At 45.5% G+C, this 24,091-nt stretch overlaps 2 protein-coding genes and 2 pseudogenes across 2 annotated transcripts; 1 reads left to right on the forward strand and 3 right to left on the reverse strand.

Annotated features, from left to right (window-relative positions):
* Window positions 1–6: 6 nt before the first annotated feature.
* Window positions 7–1,193, forward strand: LOC116968416 (annotated as a pseudogene).
* Window positions 1,194–1,778: 585 nt separating this feature from the next.
* Window positions 1,779–2,182, reverse strand: LOC116968588 (histone H4-like). The gene has a single exon (XM_033015357.1). It carries the CDS (start codon window positions 2,135–2,137, stop codon window positions 1,826–1,828), a length of 312 nt encoding a protein of 103 aa, XP_032871248.1. The 5' UTR covers window positions 2,138–2,182; the 3' UTR covers window positions 1,779–1,825.
* A 9,841-nt stretch (window positions 2,183–12,023) lies between these two features.
* Window positions 12,024–12,601, reverse strand: LOC116968551 (histone H2AX-like). The gene has a single exon (XM_033015321.1). It carries the CDS (start codon window positions 12,560–12,562, stop codon window positions 12,182–12,184), a length of 381 nt encoding a protein of 126 aa, XP_032871212.1. The 5' UTR covers window positions 12,563–12,601; the 3' UTR covers window positions 12,024–12,181.
* A 952-nt stretch (window positions 12,602–13,553) lies between these two features.
* LOC116968576 lies at window positions 13,554–14,108 on the reverse strand (annotated as a pseudogene).
* Window positions 14,109–24,091: the final 9,983 nt, after the last annotated feature.

A 24,091-nucleotide genomic window follows, 5' to 3' on the forward strand; every position in this document is an offset into this window, starting at 1 on the left:
AACAAGATGTTTGTTGCTGCTGCTGCTGTTTTAGTTGTGAAGTGACTGACTTTTATTGACTGCAGTCTGTTGTTTTGAACGTGTGAGTCCCGGTTTCTATTCGAGAAACATTGCTGCGACGGCTCCGAGAGTCATTAGACAATTGATCGTCAATAGTTGTATTCGCTCCATAGATGCTGCCTCACCCGCTGAGTTTCGCCAGCATTTTTGTCTACCGCCAATACTCTAATGTCGTTTAAGCAAAGAGCGATCTTGTTCCCATAGGTTAGCGGTTTAAAATAGTAAGAATGCATTCCTAGGAGTCTCTCACCATGAAACTAATTCACACTCGGTGTGTTTTGTAGGTGGGTCAGCATAGAATAACTGGATGCGGGGACCCATAAATGTGTAATTAATTTCTTAAAGTCTAAGGTATTGCTGAAAATATATGTTATTTTTGGGCGGGCTTTTCAAATGTCAGTTCTTTTGTGGAGCGACGGCTGTTTTCCTATTGGCGTCTGGTCATTGGAGAACGAGGCAGCTCTACGATTGGCCTATTTCATATTACCAATGAGATGAAGCGCTGCGCTGCGCCCCACCACATTCCTCTCTAGCAGCTACAAGCAGGGCCAGTGCAGGAGAATTTCCACCAAAGATCCTATAGGATCTTTCATTTCCACATTCTCTTTCCGCAGAAGTTTGTGGAAATTGACTGGACGAGGGAAAACCGGGGGCAAAGCCAAGACCAAGCCTCAGTCACGCTCGTCCCGAGCTGGACTGCAATTCCCGGTGGGCTGTGTTCACAGGCTCCTAGAGAAAAGGCAACGGTCTATCTGGCTGCTCTGCTCTGCTCGAATATTTGACGGCTGAAACCGTCGAGCTGGCCAGCAACGCGGCCCGGGACAACAAGAAGACCCGCATCATCCCCAAACATCTGCACCTGGCCGTCCGCAACGACGAGGAGCTCCACAAGCAGCTGGGAGACGTGGCCATTGCTCAAGGCGGGTGCTGCTATGATCTTTGGTGCTGCCTAATATCCAGGCCCAAGAAAAGCAGCGCAACCTCTGGCAGTAAGAGCAAACAAATCAGCGAAACGTCAATCTAACGACCCAACGGCTCTTTTCAGATCCACCCACCGTGTCTGTCGAAGGGCTGAATACCGGCTGGGGTGGGCGCGGTGTATTTCCGTTCTGTTTATCCGCTGTCGTATGAAACACCCGGACTAACTCACATTCCATGTTACGTCCCTCCAGTTGCCATGAATAAAGCCCAACATATTCCCCACACAAAGCGCGCCGCTTCTATCCGGGTTTCTACACAGTCCGCATTCTCTCCGTCAGATACACGGAGCTCTCTCCCAACGGGGTGCAGTGAGTGGGGAGCTGGGGAATTTCAGACAGGTCGAATGAGGGAAAATTTTTCAATCCGCAGAGGGAAAATTTAATCTACTTTCATTTGTGTGACGACTCCAATTACGTGAAATAACTTAACCGGTCATACTGCATTTGTGGAGGGAAGTAATAGGCGACATTTCGCCAACCCGAATCTGTGTGTCTCCATGTAGCAACGCCTCTCTTCATGACCTAATGCCACCCAGACTGTTCGACACAAGACCGGTGACACCACTCCACAACAGTACAACCGATCACCAATGTAACAAAATGTTCATTTACAGGAACATTGACTGCTGCAGGATGCAATATAATTAGTTGCAAATCTCATCGGCCCCAGTTAACCTATAATAAATTATAATTAATCAGATCTCGTGGTCACTGCTCCCTCTGTGAGGCTGTGGGCGGCTCTTAAAAGAGCCTTTGTTTTGTGTTGGAATAATGGGGGTAGTTATTTAGCCGCCGAACCCGTAGAGTGTGCGGCCCTGTCGTTTCAGAGCGTACACCACATCCATGGATGTGACCGTCTTGCGCTTGGCGTGCTCGGTGTAGGTGACCGCGTCCCTGATCACATTCTCCAGGAAAACCTTCAACACCCCGCGGGTCTCCTCGTAGATCAGACCCGAGATCCGCTTGACCCCACCACGCCGAGCCAGGCGGCGGATAGCTGGCTTGGTGATGCCCTGGATGTTATCGCGAAGCACTTTGCGGTGCCGCTTTGCGCCGCCTTTGCCTAATCCTTTGCCTCCTTTCCCTCTGCCAGACATGATGCTGCTTCACTCGAGTCGCTGCTCAGTGATAATCTAACTGGTGCTATCTCATTTTATACACAGCGCCCCGACCTGCCCGAGATACGCTGAGAGTGAGAGGCGGGGAGAGGAGACAAAGTGACAGACAGAAAGAGGGACGTCTCTCATCTTCCAGCTCCGCCCTCGGTTTTTTTGCAACAGAAAGGCCCACAGACCTAGATTTTGCCGATGACATTGCACTACTAGCAGAGTCGAGACAAATCCTTAAAGAGATATCAGCTCTGGACGAAAATGCATCAAAGGTTGGATTAAAGATCAGCTGCCAAAAGACAAAGACCATGCAGACTGCAGACCAGCAGCCAATAGACCAACTGACAATCAATGGGGAAGCTGTGGAAAACGCCACAAGATTTACCTTTCTTGGCAGCATAGAACCATAGAAAACAGGTGCAGTAGTAGGCCATTCGGCCCTTCGAGCCTGCACCGCCATTCCATATGATCATGGCTGATCATCCAACTCAGTATCCTGTACCTGCCTTCTCTCCATACCCCCTGATCCCTTTAGCCACAAGGGCCACATCTAACTCCCTCTTAAATATAACCAATGAACTGGCCTCAACTACCTTCTGTGGCAGAGAATTCCAGAGATTCACCACTCTCTGTGTGGAAAATGTTTTACTCATCTCGGTCCTAAAAGATTTCCCCCTTATCCTTAAACCATGACCCCTTGTTCTGGACTTCCCCAACATCAGGAACAATCTACCTGCATCTAGCCTGTCCAACCCCTTAAGAATTTTGTAAGTTTCTATAAGATCCCCCCTCAATCTTCTAAATTCTAGCGTGTACAAGCCGAGTCTATCCAGTCTTTCTTCATATGAAAGTCCTGATCTCCCAGGAATCAGTCCGGTGAACCTTCTCTGTACTCCCTCTATGGCAAGAATGTTTTTCCTCAGATTAGGAGACCAAAACTGTACGCAATATTCCAGGTGTGGTCTCACCACAACCCTGTAAAACTGCAGTAGAACCTCCCTGCTTCTATACTCAAATCCTTTTGCTATGAATGCTAACATACCATTCGATTTCTTCACTGCCTGCTGCACCTGCATCCTACTTTCAATGACTGGTCTACCATGACACCCAGGTCTCGTTGCATCTCCCCTTTTCCTAATCGACCACCGTTCGCATGTTCACAGTAGATGGAGATGTAGAGATCGACATCAACTCACGAATTGGTAAAGCTTCATCAGTCTTCAGAAAAATGCAGGCATTTTGTTCTAGTGGCGGGATATCCAAGATGCTAAAAGTCAAGCTCGTCCAGTCTGTAATCGTCCCTACAGCCCTCTCTGCCAGTGAGACATGGAAAATCAATGTGAAGATGAAAAATAAATTGAATGCATTCCAACAACATTGCTTGAGGAAGATCCTGAAGACTAGCTACAGAGACCGCATCACAAATGAGGATATCTACCGGGAAACTGCAACAACGCCTTTCAGCCAGGACATAGAGGTACACAGAATGAAATTTGCAGGACATGTACTCAGAATGTCACCAGATCGTGCATCTAAGATAGCAATGACTTGGCAACCTGACGGAAGAAGAAAAGGAGGCCGAACAATACTCACATGGAGGCGCAAATTCCAGAAGGATTTGGAAGCCCGGGACACAAACCTATCGAGGGTGGAACACATTGCACATGACCAAACAGAATGGCGAAAGCTTGCTGCACAATGCACTCAACAGTGGGAGGAACTAAGTAGAAGTAAACATAAAAACATAAAAAATAGGTGCAGGAGGCGGCCATTCTGCCCTTTGTGCCAGCACCACCATTCATTGTGATCATGGCTGATCGTCCCGTATCAATAACCTGTGTCTGCCTTCTCCCCATATCCCTTGACTCCACTAGCCCCTAGAGCTCTATCTAACTCTCTCTTAAATCCATCCAATGATTTGGCCTCCACTGCCCTCTGTGGCAGGGAATTCCATAAATTCACAACTCTCTGGGTGAAAAAGATTTTTCTCACCTCAGTCTTAAATGACCTCCCCCTTATTCTTAGACTGTGGCCCCTGGTTCCCAACATCGAGAACAGTTTTACTGCATTCAGCTTGCCCAGTCCGTTTATAATTTTACATGTTTCTATAAGAGCCCCCTCATCCTTCTAAACTCCAGTGAATACAAGCCTAGTCTTTTCAATCTTTCCTCATATGACAGTCCCACCATCCCAGGGATCCATCTCGTGAACTTACGCTTCACTGCCTCAATCACAAGGATGTCCTTCCTCAAATTAGGAGACCAAAACTGTACACAATACTCCAGATGTGGTCTCACCAGAGCCCTATACAACTGCAGAAGAACCTCTTTACTCCTATACTGAAATCCTCTTGTTATGAAGGCCAACATTCCATTAGCTTTCTTACATAGAAACATAGAAAATAGTTGCAGGAGAAGGCCATTCGGCCCTTCGAGCCTGCAGCGACATTCAATATGATCATGGCTGATCAGCCAACTCAGTATCCTGTACCTGCCTTCTCTCCATACCTCCTGATCCCTTTAGCCACAAGCTTCACTGCCTGCTGCACCTGCACGCCAACTTTCAGTGACCGGTGTACAAGGACACCCATGTCTTGCTATACCTCCCCCTTACCTAACCTAACCCCATTCAGATAATAATCTGCCACCTTGTTTTTGCCGCCAAAGTGGATAACCTCACATTTATCTATATTATACTGCATCTGCCACGCATCTGCCCACTCACTCAACCTGTCCAGGTCACACTGCAACCTCCTAACATCCTCTTCACAGTTCACATTGCCACACAGCTTTGTGTCATCTGCAAACTTGCTGATGTTGCTCCTAATTCCCTCTTCCAAATCATTAATATACACGGTAAACAGTTGTGGCCCCAACACCGAGCCTTGCGGCACTCCACTCGCCACTGCCTGCCATTCTGAAAAGGACCCGTTCACTCCTACTCTTTGCTTCCGGTCTGCCAACCAATTTTCTATCCATGTCAACACCCTACCCCCATTACCATGTGCTCTAATTTTAGTCATCAGTCTCCCATGCGGGACCTTATCAAAGGCTTTCTGAAAGTCTAGATACACTACATCCACTGGCACCACTTCATCCATTTTACTTGTCACATCCTCAAATAATTTCAGAAGATTAGTCAAGCATGATTTCCCTTTCATAAATCCATGTTGGAAACATAGACATAGAAACATAGAAAATAGGTGCAGGAGTAGGCCATTCAGCCCTTCAAGCCTGCACCGACATTCAATATGATCATGGCTTATCATCCAACTCAGTATCCTGTGCCTGCCTTCTCTCCATATCCCTTTAGCCACAAGGGCCACATCTAACTCCCTCTTAAATATAGCCAATGAACTGGCCTCAACTACCTACTGTGGCAGAGAATTTCAGAGATTCACCACTCTCTGTGTGAAAAATGTTTTCCTCATCTCGGTCCTAAAAGATTTCCCCCTTATCCTTAAACTGTGACCCCTTGTTCTGGACTTCCCCAACATCGGGAACAATCTTCCTGCATCTAGCCTGTCCAACCCCTTAAGAATTTTGTAAGTTTCTATAAGATCCCCCCTCAATCTTCTAAATTCTAGCGAGTACAAACCGAGTCTATCCAGTCTTTCTTCATATGAAAGTCCTGACATCCCAGGAATCAGTCTGGTGATATTGACGTGGACTAATCCTTTTACTGCTATCCAAATGACCCATTATTACCTCTTTAATAATTGATTCCAGCATCTTTCCCACCACCGAAGTAAAGACACTTCCAATCGTCAATCAACAACAGAATTTAAATTTAGCAAACCCGCTAATCCCTGTGTTGAACTGGTTGAAATAAGAAGCTGCAGATGCTGGTTCATAATAAAGATAGACACAAAGTGCAGGAGTAACCAGCATCTCAGGAGAAAAGGGATAAGTGACGTTTTTGTTCAGCCTGAAATTGAGGAGGGGGTGTCGAGAAATAGGGGAGGGAGTGGGGAGGGCGGAAAGTTGGAGGTGAGAAAAGACCGGGACAAATCAGGGCCAGCAACAATTTACCTTTCCGTCTGGACATTGGAGGAACAGCACCTGATGTTTAGCTTGTGAAGCGGTATGAATGGTGATTCTCTGTGTTTAAATTACTTCTACTAACACCCTCCTCCCCTAGGATGGGCAGATGGCAAATAAGAGATGTTGCCTTTTGGTCCATGAAACAATGGACAGGACTTGCACATAAATGGCAGGACCCTGAAGCATGTGGCAGAACACAGAGATCTGGGTGTACATCTCCCTGAAAATGGTGAGTCAGGTGGACAGTGCGGTGTAGGCGGTGTTTTGCATGTTTTACTTCAATGGGAAGGATATAGAGTACAAATGTTGCCACATCATGATGCAGCTGCACAAGTCGTTGGTGAGACCATGATTGCAGTATTGTATGTAGTTCTGGTCGCCCAGCTTTTACAAGAATGTCATTAAATTGTAACGGGTGCAGAAGAGATGCACCATATGTTACCTGGGCTTGCATTATAGGGAGAGGATGGATGGGCTGGACCTTTTAACTTTGCAGCATTGAAGGCTAAACAGTGACCTTTGTGATGTGTACCTGAAACTGATGGGCAGGATAAACTGAATGAACAGTTTTTCCCCCAGGGTAGAGGATTCATAAAAAAGGCACACGGTGAAGGTGAAATGAGATAAACTCAAGAGAAACCTCAAGGGCAACACTTTTATTCAGAGTGTCGTCCACATCTGGAATGAGCTTCCAGAAGATTCTATAGGGGTGGATATAATTATGACATTTGGACAGATACAAGATTTTAGAGGGATATGGGATTTATTTGCCTCCAGTCCCAATGGTTTACTAACACCATTTCTTGACTAATGTGAATTAGTTTCAGTTCCTTCCTCTCATTAAATCCTCGGTCCCCTAGTATTTCTGGGAGATTGTTTGTGTCTTCCATAGTGACGACAGAAGTAAATAACTCATTTAACTGTTCTGTCATTTCCTTGTTTCTCCATTATAAATTCATCTGTCTCTGCTTATAAGGGACCTACATTTGTGTTCACTAATCTGATACTATTTACATATCTAAAGAAGCTTTTACAGTCTGTTTTTATATTCCCGCAAGCTTTCATTCATGCTCTTTTTCCACCCTCTTAATTAACCCGAGCGAGAAAGAAAACCAGGAATTACAGACCAGGTTCGGTGTTGGGGCCGCAACTGTTTACCATATATATTAATGATTTGGAAGAGGCAATTAGGAGCAACACTAGCAAGTTTGCGGATAACACAAAGCTGGGTGGCAGTGTGACCTGTGAAGAGGATGTTAGGAGGTTGCAGGGTGACCTGGACAGGTTGAGTGAGTGGGCAGATGCATGGCAGATGCAGTATAATATAGATAAATGTGAGGTTATCCACTTTGGCGGCAAAAACAAGGTAGCAGATTATTATCTGAATGGGGTTATGTTAGGTAAGGGGGAGGTACAGCGAGACCTGGGCGTCCTTGTACACCGGTCACTGAAAGTTGGCGTGCAGGTACAGCAGGCAGTGAAGAAACCTAATGGAATGTTGGCCTTCATAACAAGAGGATTTCAGTATAGGAGTAAAGAGGTTCTTCTGCAGTTGTATCGAGCTCTGGTGAGACCACATCTGGAGTATTGTGTACAGTTTTGGTCTCGTAATCTGAGGAAAAACATTCTTGCCATAGAGGGAGTACAGAGAAGGTTCACCGGACTGATTCCTGGGAGATCAGGACTTTCATATGAAGAAAGACTGGATAGATGCGGCTTGTACACGCTAGAATTTAGAAGATTGAGGGGGGATCTTATAGAAACTTACAACATTCTTAAGGGGTTGGACAGGCTAGATGCAGGTAGATTGTTCCTGATGTTGGGGAAGTCCAGAACAAGGGGTCACAGTTTAAGGATAAGGGGGAAATCTTTTTGGACCGAGATGAGTAAAACATTTTTCACACAGAAGGTAGTTGAGGCCAGTTCATTGGCTATATTTAAGAGGGAGTTAGATGTGGCCCTTGTGGCTAAAGGGATCGGGGGTATGGAGAGAAGGCAGGTACAGGATACTGAGTTGGATGATCAGCCATGATCATATGGAATGGCGGTGCAGGCTCGAAGGGCCGAATGGCCTACTCCTGCACCTATTTTCGATGGTTCTATGTTGCCAAGAAAGGTAAATCTTGTGGCGTTTTCCACAGCTTCCCCATTGATTATCAGTTGGTCTATTGGCTGCTGGTCTGCAGTCTGCATGGTCTTTGTCTTTTGGCAGCTGATCTTTAATCCAACCTTTGATGCATTCTCCTCCAGAACCGAGGGCGGAGCTGTGAAGAGGATGTTAGGAGGTTGTAGTGTGACCTGGACAGGTTGAGTGAGTGGGCACATGCGTGGCAGATGCAGTATAATATAGATAAATGTGAGGTTATCCGCTTTGGCGGCAAAAACAAGGTGACAGATTATTATCTGAATGGGGTTAGGTTAGGTAAGGGGGAGGTACAGCCAGACCTGGGTGTCCTTGTACACCGGTCACTTAAAGTTGGCGTGCAGGTGCAGCAGGCAGTGAAGCTTGTGGCTAAAGGGATCAGGAGGTATGGAGAGAACGCAGGTACAGGATACTGAGTTGGATGATCAGCCATGATCATATTGAATGTCGCTGCAGGCTCGAAGGGCCGAATGGCCTACTCCTGCAACTATTTTCTATGTTTCTATGTAAGAAAGCTAATGGAATGTTGGCCTTCATAACAAGAGGATTTCAGTATAGGAGTAAAGAGGTTCTTCTGCAGTTGTATAGGGCTCTGGTGAGACCACATCTGGAGTATTGTGTACAGTTTTGGTCTCCTAATTTGAGGAAGGACATCCTTGTGATTGATGCAGTGAAGCGTAGGTTCACGAGATGGATCCCTGGGATGGTGGGACTGTCATATGAGGAAAGATTGAAAAGACTAGGCTTGTATTCACTGGAGTTTAGAAGGATGAGGGGGCTCTTATAGAAACATGTAAAATTATAAAAGGACTGGTCAAGCTAGATGCAGTAAAAATGTTCTCGATGTTGGGCGAGTCCAGAACCAGGGGCTACAGTCTAAGAATAAGGGGGAGGTCATTTAAGACTGCGGTGAGAAAAATCTTTTTCACCCAGAGAGTTGTGAATTTATGGAAATCCCTGCCACAGAGGGCAGTGGAGGCCAAATCACTGGATGGATTTAAGAGAGAGTTAGATAGAGCTCTAGGGTCTAGTGGAGTCAAGGGATATGGGGTAAGGCAGGCACGGGATATTGATAGGGGATGATCAGCCCTGACCACAATGAATGGCGGTGCTGGCTCGAAGGGCCGAATGGCCTTCTCCTGCACCTATTTTCTATGTATCTATGTTAGCCCCGTTGTCCTCGTCCATTGAGTTCTAAATGTTGCGGTTCTTCTCACAGTCCTGGTGTCGCTGTTATGTTCCCGCCCTCTGCACTGACACGGAAAATTTATCTTCTTATTCCCTCTCAGCTTGTCTCTGTCTCCAAATATTTCACCCACAACGTTACATATAGAGCAGACTAATATGAACAAGGTACTGTATTTGCATTTTGCTGCTGTTGATGTGGTTTAATTGCTGTGGTGAACATGATGTATTAACTGTAACCTCCTGCGTTGTAAGTCCCCTGAAATCTCACTTCTTATCAAGATCACTACAAGTTCTCGGTCCTTTCACTGAACCAACTTTTACACCTAAGTGAGGATTTGACCCAGCTATATGAATAATAACCTGTCCATAACTTAATCCCCTTTGCACAAAAATCCAACCGCTGTTATGTTCCATGAATCGTATTTGTTTCGAATGGTTAGCCGGTGAAATTAATGGGAGGTTACATTCCCAGAATCTCCTATCAGATAATTAATTCACTCACAGTCTGTATTGTAAATGGATCGGGATCAAGTGAAGGGTGAAGTGGCTAAACCACATTCACACATTTATAATCTACTAGACTAAGTGGGACCCGTTGGGTCCCAGCATCACACGGGAGGGCTGGTCACCCAAATCAATATTCCAGATCTCCACCAATTCCAATATTGCTCGCCAGTGTGTGGGGGGCGGGGGCTTTCTGTTGCACTAGTATGGGTGTTGTGCGCCGAAGGTACTGGTTTCCAGAGGGCTAGTATAGACATTGTGGGCAGAATGGATTCTTGGGCTGGCAGTTCAGTCACTGAGGCCTGCCATGCTGGCAGCTGAGAAACTGGCAGAAATTCTGCCCAAAACAGGTGACAGACTGGCAGGGTTTCGGCCCGAAACGTCGCCTATTTCCTTCGCTCCATAGATGCTGCTGCACCCGCTGAGTTCCTCCAGCAATTTTGTGTACCCTGGCAGTTCATTCAGTTATCGCTCCTCCCTTCATCCCCCCACTCTGCTCCTTGCCATTCCCCTCCCTCCCCCCCCCACACATTCAGTCCATCTCCCTACAAAATGCACTCTTAGCGGCTCTCCCACAGAGCAGCCATTCCTGCCTATTAGGTTCCCATTGTGATGAAGAACACGCAGGCATGAAAAGAGGAAAGAGGATTTATTAAAGTTTAAATTGCGAATTGCTCTTAAAATATAAGAACAATTTAAATGTTAAAGATGAGAGTTATTAAGTTATTAATTGTTGTGATCTGCTGCTCACTGCCTCTTTGCTGTTGATTAAAAAAAGAGACAATTTTAATATAGAGATTGTGCGGTTGTAATTTGTTGTAATTCTCAATCCTCTGGACTCACTGAAGAATTTGTGCAAAACATTTTTTTGAGACGGGGGCTGTCGCGGTGTGGTGGGGGGTGGCTTCTTGTTTCGTGCGGCGTGCACAGCCTAAAGTTGTAGGACAACTTGTTCTATTTGATCTTCTGTTTGTGCACGTCGAGTTGATTGCATTACTCCAAATGGGGCGGACCACGTGAAGGTTGCAAACTTCCACCCCGGGGGTGGCAAACGTCCTGCAGCCGAGAGAGGGGGGGCAGCTTCAGGCGGGGGCTCTCGTGGGCTGACTGACTTATGTTGACTTCTGGACTTCTGGAGTCATGTCTGACTTTTGTAAACTGAAAACTGTAACATCCACATTGAGGACCAGCTTCTTCCTGACAGCCATCAGGCTATTAAACATAACGAATAAGCTCTGAACTACGAAATACTATATTATTTGTCCTATTTGTTATTTGTTGATTACACACACACCCTCCACCACACATACACACAATTAACTAATTGACTCACTTACTTCCAGCCAATACTAGCTCTCGCTGCTTCTCTCCTCTCTCTGGCGGTCGGAGCTCAGTCAATCGGAGAAAAGACTGCAGTGTGATTGCCGACCAATTTCGTTTCCATCCATTTATATCGACTTTAATGTCCCCATAAATTGTATGCGGTGCGGATTTACTGACCCACTAGCGAAACTGAAGGAATTCAGCTTTGCCCGAGGCTGGATATTAGTCGCTGTTTTCGGAGAGAAACCTTGAGTCGATGTTAGTGTTGCTGCATTAATTGTTCTGTAGGTGAGAGAGAAACGCAGTTGGTTTCGAGGAGGATCTCTTACATCGGTCGCTGCCAATGTTCTGAGGAATATCTGCCAAAATGCAGCTTTCCGCATCAGCCAACCGCTGATTCATGTTTAGTTTTGAGGTACAACGCGGAAACTGACCCTTCGGACCAGCGAGTCCGCACCGACTAGCGATCCTCACACATGAACACTATCCTACAAATGGTAAGTGTTTGAAAAACATATATTTTTAAACATTTATATCAAACCAATTAACCTCCATCCCTGGACGTCTTTTGAGTGCGGGTGGAAACGGGGAGAACGTACAAATTGTGTACAGGGAAGCGCCCGTAGTCGGGATCGAACCAGGGTCTCCGGCGCTGTAAGGCAGTTGGTCTACCGCTCCGCCACCGTGTAGACAACTCAATGTGCAGTCGGTTTTCGACAACGACAAAGCACACTTGTCCCGCACTAAGCATAATCGATGATCTGCCCTTCCACAGACATGGTGAGTGGCTCTGAAAAGAGCCTTTGGGTCACTATGTTGAGTTTCTCTCGCTTACTTGCCCGCTGCGCCGGTTTTCTTAGGCAACAGCACGGCCTGGATATTGGGCAACACACCGCCCTGAGCGATGGTCACCCCTCCCAGCAGCTTGTTGAGCTCCTCGTCGTTGCGGACGGCCAGCTGCAGATGTCTGGGGATGATGCGGCTCTTCTTGTTGTCCCGGGCCGCGTTGCCGGCCAGCTCGAGGATTTCAGCCGTCAGATACTCGAGCACAGCAGCCAGATAGACAGGGGCTCCTGCACCCACCCGCTGAGCATAGTTGCCTTTCCTCAAGTGCCTATGAACACGACCGACCGGGAACTGCAGTCCAGCCCGGGACGAGCGAGACTTGGCCTTGGCCCGAGCTTTGCCGCTGGTTTTTCCTCGTCCAGACATCTCCTGATGTTTTGTACACGCAGAATGAGAAAATGGTCACAGACTCGCCTTTCTTATACCTGTTTGAGGAATCCAGAGAACCGCTGGTGATTGGTGAAAAAGGACATGATCTCATTGGTGTGAAGAATGACCCAATCACAGAACTGTTTTATCTACCAATCAAAACCCACAACAGAAAAGCGCTGAAAATATCTGCCAGTCCCTCCAAAACTCGAACTTTGAAATAGCCGCCAAACTATAAATCTGTATGTCAATACAATTTGCTACATCACATAATCATTGCTTTTTTAATTATCATTTTTTATGTAAGCGCATTGCGTTAAGATGTTAATTATACTGCTGCGAGTAAGAATTTCATTGTTCCGTTCACGGTACATATGACAATTAAATACTCTTGATTGTTGACCACCTTGAACCCCGGGCAATACAGCACAATATTTAATTTACGATTTATTTGGGCCGGTAACCGATTACAATAAAAATCGATCCTCGGCATCAATTAGCGATCGGTCACTATGTAAACGGTCTCGGATTATCGTCTGGTTCATTTTCACAAACGTCGGAATTTGGGCGAAAGTGTGAAATGTTCCTCCTTGAAAAACTGGACGAATTGCCGAGTAGAAATGCAATTCAGAACAGTAACAGAGATGAAGACAGGAGTTCATAAACCCCAATACCCACAGCAAATAAAACAGTAACGGCAGCACTAGTCGACTGGCCGTGGGCACAATTTATGATGACTGGGACAAGTTGACGTGAAGGGAAAGGAGTTTTACTTGTTTGATGGACAGGAACGCAACATGGATACCGGGAATATCCCGCGTATATTGGAATTTAATTTAATCACTAAACAGAATGTGAAATAAATTCGCCAAACAGAAATATCCTGAAACAATTCTGCTGCGATTGAATGCCGAAACATTAGTACAACTCTTTCTGCGAAAATGTGGGTGGCTCTTATAAGAACCGTTAGGTTTTGGGTGTTTTTTCCACAATGTGTGGATCTTTATTTGGAACTGGTGTACTTGGTCACCGCCTTTGTCCCTTCCGACACGGCGTGCTTGGCCAGCTCCCCGGGAAGAAGCAGGCGCACGGCGGTCTGAATCTCTCGGGAGCTGATGGTCGCCCGCTTGTTATAATGCGCCAGGCGGGAAGCCTCGAAAATATCGTTCACGAACGAGTTCATGATGCCCATGGCCTTGGAGGAGATGCCGGTATCCGGGTGAACCTGCTTCATCACTTTGTATATCTAGATGGAGTAACTCTCCTTCCTCGACCTCCTGCGCTTCTTGCCCCCTTTGCCTGCGGATTTCGGCAAAGCTTTCTTTGCTCCCTTCTTGGCGGCTGTTTTCGGCGGATCAGGCATTTCCTCGGTGGATTTCAAACACAAAAACAAAACACGATCTTTGCACAGAAGTGACCAGAAACCGCTCGGAGCGCGGATTAAATAGGCAGTGACGTCACCCTATGCTAATGAGGGATGGAGCAGGAGCGGATCGTCATTGGACGGTCGGTGAGATGTTTAATGACACTTCTCCTGTAAACGCTCTGATTGGATATTTTATCATAATCGCTCGCTCCGCCAATCAGAAGCCGCTCTCACTCACTGTTCGTGTCCTGTCCGGTCCCAGAAAGCTGTCGTTTGTCATCCTTTAGTTTTAGAGACACAGCACGGAAACAGGCCCTTCTGCCCACCGAATACTCGCCGACCAGCGATCCCCCTACACGAGCACTATCCTACACACTGGAGACAATTTACAATTGTACCAAGCCAATTAACCTACCAACCTGAACGTCTTCAATGTGATAGGTAACCCGAGCACCCACAGAAAACCCACACAGGTCACGGGGAGGACGTAAATCGGTTTCAGAATCATTTCACCAGAACGCATGTCCAGGGACCATGACTGTCCTTTCAGACGCCTCCTATATATATCAAAGATCTATAAGATCTTTGATATATATCGTCTGAATAAAGGCCTTGACCCGGTTAACTGAGAGTAGTTCATATTTAGAATGAGCTGTTGAGGAAACAGGTGCAATTACAATGTTTAAAATATATTTTGACCAACATTGGGATAGGACGGGATTAGAAGCTAAGGGTCAAATGTGGGCAAATGGAACTGACCCAGAATGCATACATGGTCACCATGGCCAAGGTGAACCAGGTGGCCTGTTTCTGTGCTATAAAGCTCCATGAGTTTCAAGAGATGTTCCACCAGTGTTAATATCCCGGGCCCAGCGCATTGTTAGCTAAGGTGACATGGAGGCATAAAATCAGTAAAATTATCAGAACAACAGTGCAACTAGTCGGAGAATTAGGGTGGGGGAGGGATGGGGAGAGTCAGAACTAAACCAAGGTCAGCACATTTGCTTATTTATCTCACAGGGACTTGCTGACTCCGACCTCGTACTCCCTCACTGTTTAATGCGTCCCACACACCAGATCGTTTCCCCCTCTAGCCGTTGCTCCCAAATACTTCCAATGGTCTTTGACATAACAATCCCCTTTGACACCAAATTCCGTAATCTTCTCAGAAAGTGGAGGCGCTGATGTTTAAGAAAGAACTGCAGATGCTGGAAAAATCGAAGGTAGACAAAAAATGCTGGAGAAACTCAGCAGGTGAGGCAGCATCTATGGAGAGAAGGAATAGGTGACGTTTCGGGTCGAGACCCTTCTTCAGCCAAATGTCGGTGGGGGGGGGGGGAGGGATAGGGACAAAGAAAGGAACGGCGGAGACAGTAGGCTTTGTGGGAGAGCTGGGGAGGGGAAGGAGGGAGAAAGCAATGGCTTTCTAAAATTAGAGAGTAGAGTAGGACTATGGAGTAGAGGCACTGATGTGCTTTCTTTATAATTGCATTAGTGTGCTGGGTCCAGGAAAGATCTTCGGAAATATGCATGCCCAGGAATTTGAAGTTTTTTACTCTCTCCACGATCGTTCCATTGATATAAACAGGATTGTGGGTCCTCATCCTTCCTCTTCCAAAGCCCACAACCAGTTCCTTGGTTTTACTGGTATTGGGAGCCAGGTTATTGTGCTGGTACCATCTGGTCAATTTGTCAATCTCACTTCTATACTCTGACTCATAGCAGGGCTGCAAGCATTGGGTGAGAGTTGGGAGTGAGAAATTGCGAGAGACCAAGCCCGAGGGGGGGGGGGGGGGGGGGGGGGGTGGGGTTAGACTGTGGGAGGGGGGTGTCCCCCGCCCATTGGTATGGAGCTTTTGCATTTTTCAGCTTGAAATTGTGCAATCTGGTGCATACTGTAGCCAGTCTTTTAATTTACAATTGAATGCTATATTTATGCTTTAAATTGGATTAGCTATGAATAAGGTTATGCTAAATTACATTCCTAATTATATTCCACAGTAGAGCCAGACTGTGATCAACAGGTGCAGCACATGAATGATCATAGTGTATTCATGTATGGAAATCAGGTTATAATCAAGCACTTGGCCCAAGTTGACCTTCCTGGGTCTCACTGCACACCTGGTACTACTCCTGACCCTGACTCCGGTTGCATACCTTCTCTCATTCATGACCCTGAGTTCAGCCTTGCACCTGGCCCCTTATTCTACCCTGATCATATCTGCTTACCTGCTTTGTTCCCAGTGCTGAACACTCCCATTGTCCCAGCTTTGACTGCACACCTAGTACTATTCCAGACCTTGACTCTGGATGCACACTTGTCCTTGTTCCTAGCCCCTCTGCACTGACAATATATCTGGCCCACGCATAAAGCTAACTAGGGCCCTATACAACTGCAGAAGGACCGCTTAGCTCGTATATTCAACTCCTCTTGTTATGAAGGCCAGCATGCCATTCACTTTCTTCACTGCCTGCTGTACCTGCATGCTTACTTTCATTGACTGGTGAACAAGGACCTCTAGATCCCATTGTACTTCTCCTTTTCCCAACTTGACACCAGCATCCAGTGTCCCAGAACCTCACCCGTGTGGAATCATGATCGATAAATCTCAGCTAGGGTTCATGTAATTTCTTCCCCAGCTTTGCACAGTATCCTTGAATATGGCTGATCAGTCCATCAGTCTGAAGAAGGGTCTTGATCCGAAATGGCGCCTATTCCTTCGATCCATAGATGCTGCCTCACCTGCTGTTTCTCCAGCATTTTTGTCTACCTTCGATTTTTCCACCATCTGCAGTTCTTTCTGAAAGTCCTTAAAGAATGATCTGCTTCATACATCCAGCACCTGCTCTACCATATTGAAGACTTCCCCAGTGAGAATAGTGGGAGGAATGGGAAGGAGAGAGAGAGCAAGGTCTACCTGAAGTTAGAGAAGTCAATGTTCATACCGCTGGTTTTAAATTAACCAACCGAAATATGTGCTGGTCCTCCAATTTGCACTGGGCCTCACTCTGACAATGGAGGAGGCCCAGGACAGGAAGGTCAGATTAGGAATGGGAGGGGGAGTTGAAGTGCTGGGCAAACGGGAGATCAGCTTGGTTGAGACAGACTGGGCGGAGGTGTTCAGCGAAATGATCACCGAGCCTGCGCTTGGTCTCGCCGATGTAGAGAAGTTGACACTTGGAACAGCAGTTGCAGTAGATGAGCTTGGAGGAGGTGCAAGTGAACCTCTGCCTCGCCTGGAAAGATTGGATGGAGTCGAAGGGGGAGGTAAAGCGGCAGGTGTTGCATCTCCTGTGGTTGCAGGGGAAAGTACCTGGGGAGGGGGTGGTTTGGGTGGGAAGGGACGAGTTGACCAGGGAGTTACGGAGGAGCGGTGGAAAGTAGAAAGGGGTGGAGATGGGAAGATATAGCCAATAGTGTGATCCCTTTGGAGGTGGCACCAGGGAGACAACATGCCATCCTCGAGTCTCGCCTGTCACCACAGAATCTCCTGTCCGCACATCACAATGGAGTAACCCACCACTGTTGATGACCCACAATAGTCTAATGTCCTTTATGCAAAGAGCGATCTCTAACATTTCTATGAATAGCGTTTGTACCCATAAGTTAGGAATTTTAAATGATAAGAATGCGTTCTTAAGAATCTCTCATGTAATTAATTCACATTGGGTGTGTCTTGTTGGTGGGTTAGGATAGAATAATTGGGATGCGGGGATCCAGTATCACACACAGATGTGTAATTATTTTTATTTTTTTGCCTGAAAAGACATTTTCTTTTTGGGCGAGCTTTACAAACCTGTTATTTTGGGGCCAGGCGGTTATTTTCCGCGCATCTCCGGTTGTTGTCTGCTCATTGGAGAAAGAGGCAGCTGTACGATTGGCCTATTTGAAATCACCAATGAGATGAAGCGCTGCGCCACCAATGGGAAGCGCTCCACCGCATTCCTCTAGAAGCTACAAGAAGGGCGAGTGAGGGAGGATTTCCTCATTGATCGCGGAGGCTGAGCAGATAGAGGAAGCGGCGGCTCGTCGCAGACGCGGAGGACATATTGTGTCGGGGTATCGGCCGACGACCTGTGTAGGTCCGGTAAACGGTGCTCTGGCACTATTCCCTGCTGTTACAAAATGATAGGAGAGAGTGGGTCTAGTGGTACGGAGGCCAGTGGAAGAGAGGATAACGAAGAAAGTGTTGAGAAGGAGTGGGAAACCGTGGGAGCACGGGGTAGTCCCAGGAAGAGCAACCGTGTAAAGGGGTTATCTATGGAATCTCTCTCAAAGTTAATATGAGTGAACTGGTTCAGGAACTCAGGAAGAGATGTGAATTAATTATGAATGCCAAAAGAATGACCAAAGGAGCAAAGAAAGAGGAGACTGAGTCAGTCCTGGTCGAATTCAAGACAGAATCCCTTCCAAAAGTGGTCCATTTTGGATTCATGCGATATAGCATAAGAGAGTACATACCCAAACCAATGAGGTGCTTCAAATGTCAGAAATTTGGGCATATAGCTAAAATGTGCAAGGGGGCGAGGAAATGCGCAAGGTGTAGTGGGGACCATGAATATGGTCAGTGTGGAGAGGGGGTCAGACCAAAGTGCTGTAATTGTGGAGGAGAGCATAGTGTGGCTTACTGGGGCTGTGAGGTGATGAAACGCGAAGCTGAAGTACAAAACATAATAGTGAAGGAAAAGGTCTCCTATGCAGAGGCAGCAAAAAAGGCTGACCCTACAAAACAGATGAATGAAAGAAGGATCAGGAGGGAGCAAGATGTGGGCATAATGGAGACAATAAAAGAAAAAGAAAAGAGTATATGGAAAGAAAAGAAAAACCTGGTTATATTTATAGCAGGAGTAATAAATGTGACAGCAGAAGTAAAATCCAAAACAGAAAGGATCCAAATCATTGTAAAGGCTGCAGTCCACCACTTGGGCATGGCAGGATTGAAGTGGGAGGAAATACATGATGGTCTCAGTATCCAGGCGAGCCAAGAGTCAACATGTGTGGGTTAATAATATTAATGTTAATCCTACAATGGAATGCAAGAAGCTTGTTAGCCAATGGGCAAGACTTTAAGCAATTCATAGACAGTAGGAAGGAAAAACCAGATGTCGTATGTATCCAGGAAACCTGGTTGAAACCAAGTTTAGATTTTGTTCTATATGATTATGTTGCAGTGAGATGTGATAGGGGAAATGGGGGAGGAGGGGGTTGCGCCACTTTCATTAAAAAAGGGATACCATACAAGGTATTAGGAATTGGGCAGGAACAGGAATATGTGGTAATAGAAGTGTGGTCTGAGAGGAGGAAAATAGTGGTAATAAATTACTATAATCCATGTAAGCGATTAGAGGTCAATAAGTTACAGGAAGTAGAAGGCCAGAGCAAATCTAATGTTATTTGGTGTGGGGACTTTAACGCACATAATACATTATGGGGCAGTGGAAAGTCAGCTAATAATGGGCAGGTAATTGAGGAATTATTAAATGATGGTAATCTCGTGTGTCTAAATGATGGAAAGAAGACCAGGGTAGATGTTAGGACAGGGAAGGAGTCTGTGTTGGACCTTACACTTGTTTCTAATAGGATTGCTGCTAAATGTAACTGGGAAGTATATGAGAAGGGTACCATAGGAAGTGATCATCATCCTGTGCTATGCAAAATAAATGTTACTTTAATTATGAGTAAAGAAAACATAAGTGGACGATGGGTTTTTTGGAAAGGCTAATTGGGAGAAATTTAAGGAGGAAAGTGATAGATATGTAAAACCGATACAAGAAGAGACAGATATAGAAAACTTTGAGAATAAATTGTCAGAAGGTATCAAACGAGCAGCATTAGTTTCCATACCTAAAAGTAAAGGAAGATCAAAAAGGAAAGCTGTGCCGTGGTGGGACAATAAATGTAAAGAGGCGGTGGTGAATAGAAACAGAGCATTCAGATTATTAAAAAGAACTCATAACTACCAACACATGATTAATTACAAACAGGCTCAGGCAATTGTAAGGAGGACTATAAGACAAACAAAAAGCATATTGGAGGAAGTATTGTGATTCAATTGGAAACACAACACAGGTAGGGGAGATATGGGGGACGATTAAAAAAATGGAAGGTGATAAAAGGGAGTGGAGTTATCCTATCCTAACAAATGGAGATCAAACTGTAGTCTCAAATAAAGACAAAGCAAAACTAATGGTTAACACTTTTAGTAGGGTTCACAGCTCCCACAACTTGTCAGATGAAGGAAGAAGAGGTAGGGAAAGGACAAGAGAGGAAAATGTTGAGGCCTTACAAAGGAAAGGTATCACAGAGGACAAGTACAATATTCCATTTAATTTGGGGGAGCTAAAGAGAGCTCTGGCCAAGTGTAAGAACTCAGCCCCAGGGAAGGATGATATTTGTTACATAATGATAAAGCATCAAAGTGAGGAGGGACTCCAAAAGATACTTGCACTATATAACAAGGTGTGGGAAGAAGGGCGAATACTGAGAGGTGGAAGGAAGCAATCATTGTGCCTATTAGGAAACCAGGGAAAGATGCAAGTAATCCAGTAAATTATAGACCTATAGCTTTAACAGCACACATGTGTAAACTGATGGAAAGAATGGTACTAGAGACGGAAATTAGCTACTGATTGGCAACAATCTCGCATATTTACATGCAAATGTTCATTAATATGCACTGTCCCTATAAACAAAAAACAAAACAAAAAATGAAAGATTAATGCATCTAATAGAAACATAGAAACATAGAAATTAGGTGCAGGAGTAGGCCATTCGGCCCTTCGAGCCTGCACCGCCATTCAATATGATCATGGCTGATCATCCAACTCAGTATCCCGTACCTGCCTTCTCTCCATACCCTCTGATCCCCTTAGCCACAAGGGCCACATCTAACTCCCTCTTAAATATAGCCAATGAACTGGCCTCGACTACCCTCTGTGGCAGGGAGTTCCAGAGATTCACCACTCTCTGTGTGAAAAAAGTTCTTTTCATCTCGGTTTTAAAGGATTTCCCCCTTATCCTTAAGCTGTGACCCCTTGTCCTGGACTTCCCCAACATCGGGAGCAATCTTCCTGCATCTAGCCTGTCCAACCCCTTAAGAATTTTGTAAGTTTCTATAAGATCCCCTCTCAATCTCCTAAATTCTTGAGAGTATAAACCAAGTCTATCCAGTCTTTCTTCATAAGACAGTCCTGACATCCCAGGAATCAGTCTGGTGAACCTTCTCTGCACTCCCTCTATGGCAATAATGTCCTTCCTCAGATTTGGAGACCAAAACTGTACGCAATACTCCAGGTGTGGTCTCACCAAGACCCTGTACAACTGCAGTAGAACCTCCCTGCTCCTATACTCAAATCCTTTTGCTATGAAAGCTAACATACCATTCGCTTTCTTCACTGCCTGCTGCACCTGCATGCCCACTTTCAATGACTGGTGTACCATGACACCCAGGTCTCGCTGCATCTCCCCTTTTCCTAGTCGGCCACCATTTAGATAATAGTCTGCTTTCCTGTTTTTGCCACCAAAATGGAGAACCTCACATTTATCCACATTATACTGCATCTGCCAAACATTTGCCCACTCACCCAGCCTATCCAAGTCACCTTGCAGTCCCCTAGCATCCTCCTAACAGCTAACACTGCCCCCCAGCTTAGTGTCTTCCGCAAACTTGGAGATATTGCCTTCAATTCCCTCATCCAGATCATTAATATATATTGTAAATAGCTGGGGTCCCAGCACTGAGCCTTGCGGTACCCCACTAGTCACTGCCTGCCATTGTGAAAAGGACCCGTTTACTCCTACTCTTTGCTTCCTGTTTGCCAGCCAGTTCTCTATCCACATCAATACTGAACCCCCAATGCCGTGTGCTTTAAGTTTGTATAATGGAAGAAAAAGGTATAGTGGCTAATTATCAGAGTGGCTTTAGAAAAGGGAGAGGTGCTAATGATCCAGTTCTGTGCTTGGAAGATGATATAAGGAAAGCACAAATCAAAAAATAATCTGTAGTTACCATATTTTTTGATGTAGAGAAGCCTTACGATATGTTGTGGAGAGAAGGTCTTCTAATAAAGCTGCATTTAATGGGAGTAGGAGGAAATATTTTTAACTGGATAATGGATTTTCTCAATGGTAGAAGTGTCCAACTTAAAATAGGGTCAGACATCTCTAGTAAATGTGTAGTCGAGAATGGAACTCCCCAGGGAAGTGCGATAAGCCCGATCCTATTCTCAATCATGATCAATGATATATTTGCAAACATTCAACCAGAGATGGGGCGATCGCTCTTTGCAGATGATGGCAGCCTATGGAGAAGGGGGAGGAATATAGATTTTATCGTGGAAAAAGTACAGCAAGGGATAGCCCAGGTGGAAGAGTGGGGAGGGAAATGGGGTTTTAAATTCTCTATAGAGAAGACAAAGACAATGGTTTTCACAAGGAAAAAAATTAAAGAGGATGTCCAGTTAAAACTATACGGCAACAATTTGGAAAGAGTAAAAGATTTCCGTTTCCTGGGGGTTCATTTTGACTCCAGATTAACATGGAGGGTCCACATTACAAAAATAATTGAACAATGCAAAAAAGCCATCAATGTAATGAGATGCTTGGCAGGTTTAGAGTGGGGAGCAGATGTATTATCTCTTAAACGTATTTATGTATCACTGATCAGATCCAGACTAGAGTATGGCAGTATAGCTTATGGGTCAGCATCTAAGTCAGTGTTGTCCGAGTTAGACAAAGTTCAAGCGGAAGCTCTAAGAGTCTGTATAGGAGGTGTGCGGACGTCACCTGTATGTGCACTACAGGTGGAAACTGGGGAGATGCCATTGAGACTGCGCCGCAGACAACTAATGGCTAATTACTGGCTAAGCCTTAAGGGTCATGGAGAGAACCACCCAACAAAACAGGTAGTACAGGAATGCTGGGAGAGAGGGGTGGCTCAGTCTGGAAGCTTCGGCTGGGTTGGAAGAGTTGTGGCAAGGGACATGGGAGTAGAGGACAAAGAGTTCTGCCCTGCAGTATTGTGGCCATCTATGCCAATATGGTTACTGAACATCCCAAAAGTTGATCTGGAGATATGGGAGGCAAAAAGGAGGAACAAAAATTCAGACCTAAAGACAGAATATTATAGCCATATAGATAATAGATACAGGGAACACCTCTTAATTATCACAGATGGATCAAAGGACCCAGTAGCTGAAACAACAGGGGCGGCTGTGGTAGTCCAGGGGATGAATGTTGAGCTTTACAAAAGAACAAATAACTATTTGACAGTATATACAGTGGAACTGTACGCTATTTTGATGGCAGTTCGGTGGATGGAACAGGTCCAACCATGCAAAGTATTAATATGTAGCGACTCATTATCTGCAATCCAGAGTATTGGGTCTGGTGCATCCCATAGGCGGCCTGACTTAGTTTTTGAAATCCTGCTACTATTAAGCCAAGTGACAAGGAGGGGCAGTGAGGTGACTTTGTTGTGGGTCCCAGCACACATTGGTGTTCTAGGGAATGAAAAGGTGGATACATTAGCAAAGGAGGCTGTAAAAAAAAAAGAAACATAGAGGTAAACTTACAACTATCCAAATCTGAAGGAAAACACATAGTGTGGAAGTAAATAAATCAGGAATGGCAACAATACTGGGAACAGGAGACAAAGGGGAGACACCTCTATTCGCTACAAAACAGAGTGGCATTACAGCAAGAAGAGGGGGGAACAGGAGGGAACAGGTAGTATTAGCAAGATTGAGGATAGGACACACTCACCTGGACAGCACATTAAAAATATTGGGAAAACACCCTACTGGGCTGTGTGAGGAATGCCATCAGCCGGAAACAGTTCAGCATGCCCTAATTGCATGTAGGAGATATGAGACAGAAAGAGGAGTTATGATCATTGAAATGAGGAAAATTGGATTGACAGAAATATCAGTAAAGAACATTCTAGAGTGTGGAGGGAAAGGAAAAGGAATAAAGTTGTTGTTTGATTTCTTGAGGGCCTCTGGCCATATAAAAAGGATATCATGTAAAGACATGAGTACTATGGAATGAAGCCAGAAGGTGGCAGCAATGCAACATTGCGGATGCCGGCTGTCGTAAAACTCCAAAGAAGAAGAAGCAGAAGCAGGATTTCCTCATTCTTTGTGCGTAGAAGTTGGTGGAA

The sequence above is a fragment of the Amblyraja radiata genome, chromosome 45, assembly GCF_010909765.2.
Source record: "Amblyraja radiata isolate CabotCenter1 chromosome 45, sAmbRad1.1.pri, whole genome shotgun sequence".
Lineage (NCBI taxonomy): Eukaryota > Metazoa > Chordata > Chondrichthyes > Rajiformes > Rajidae > Amblyraja > Amblyraja radiata.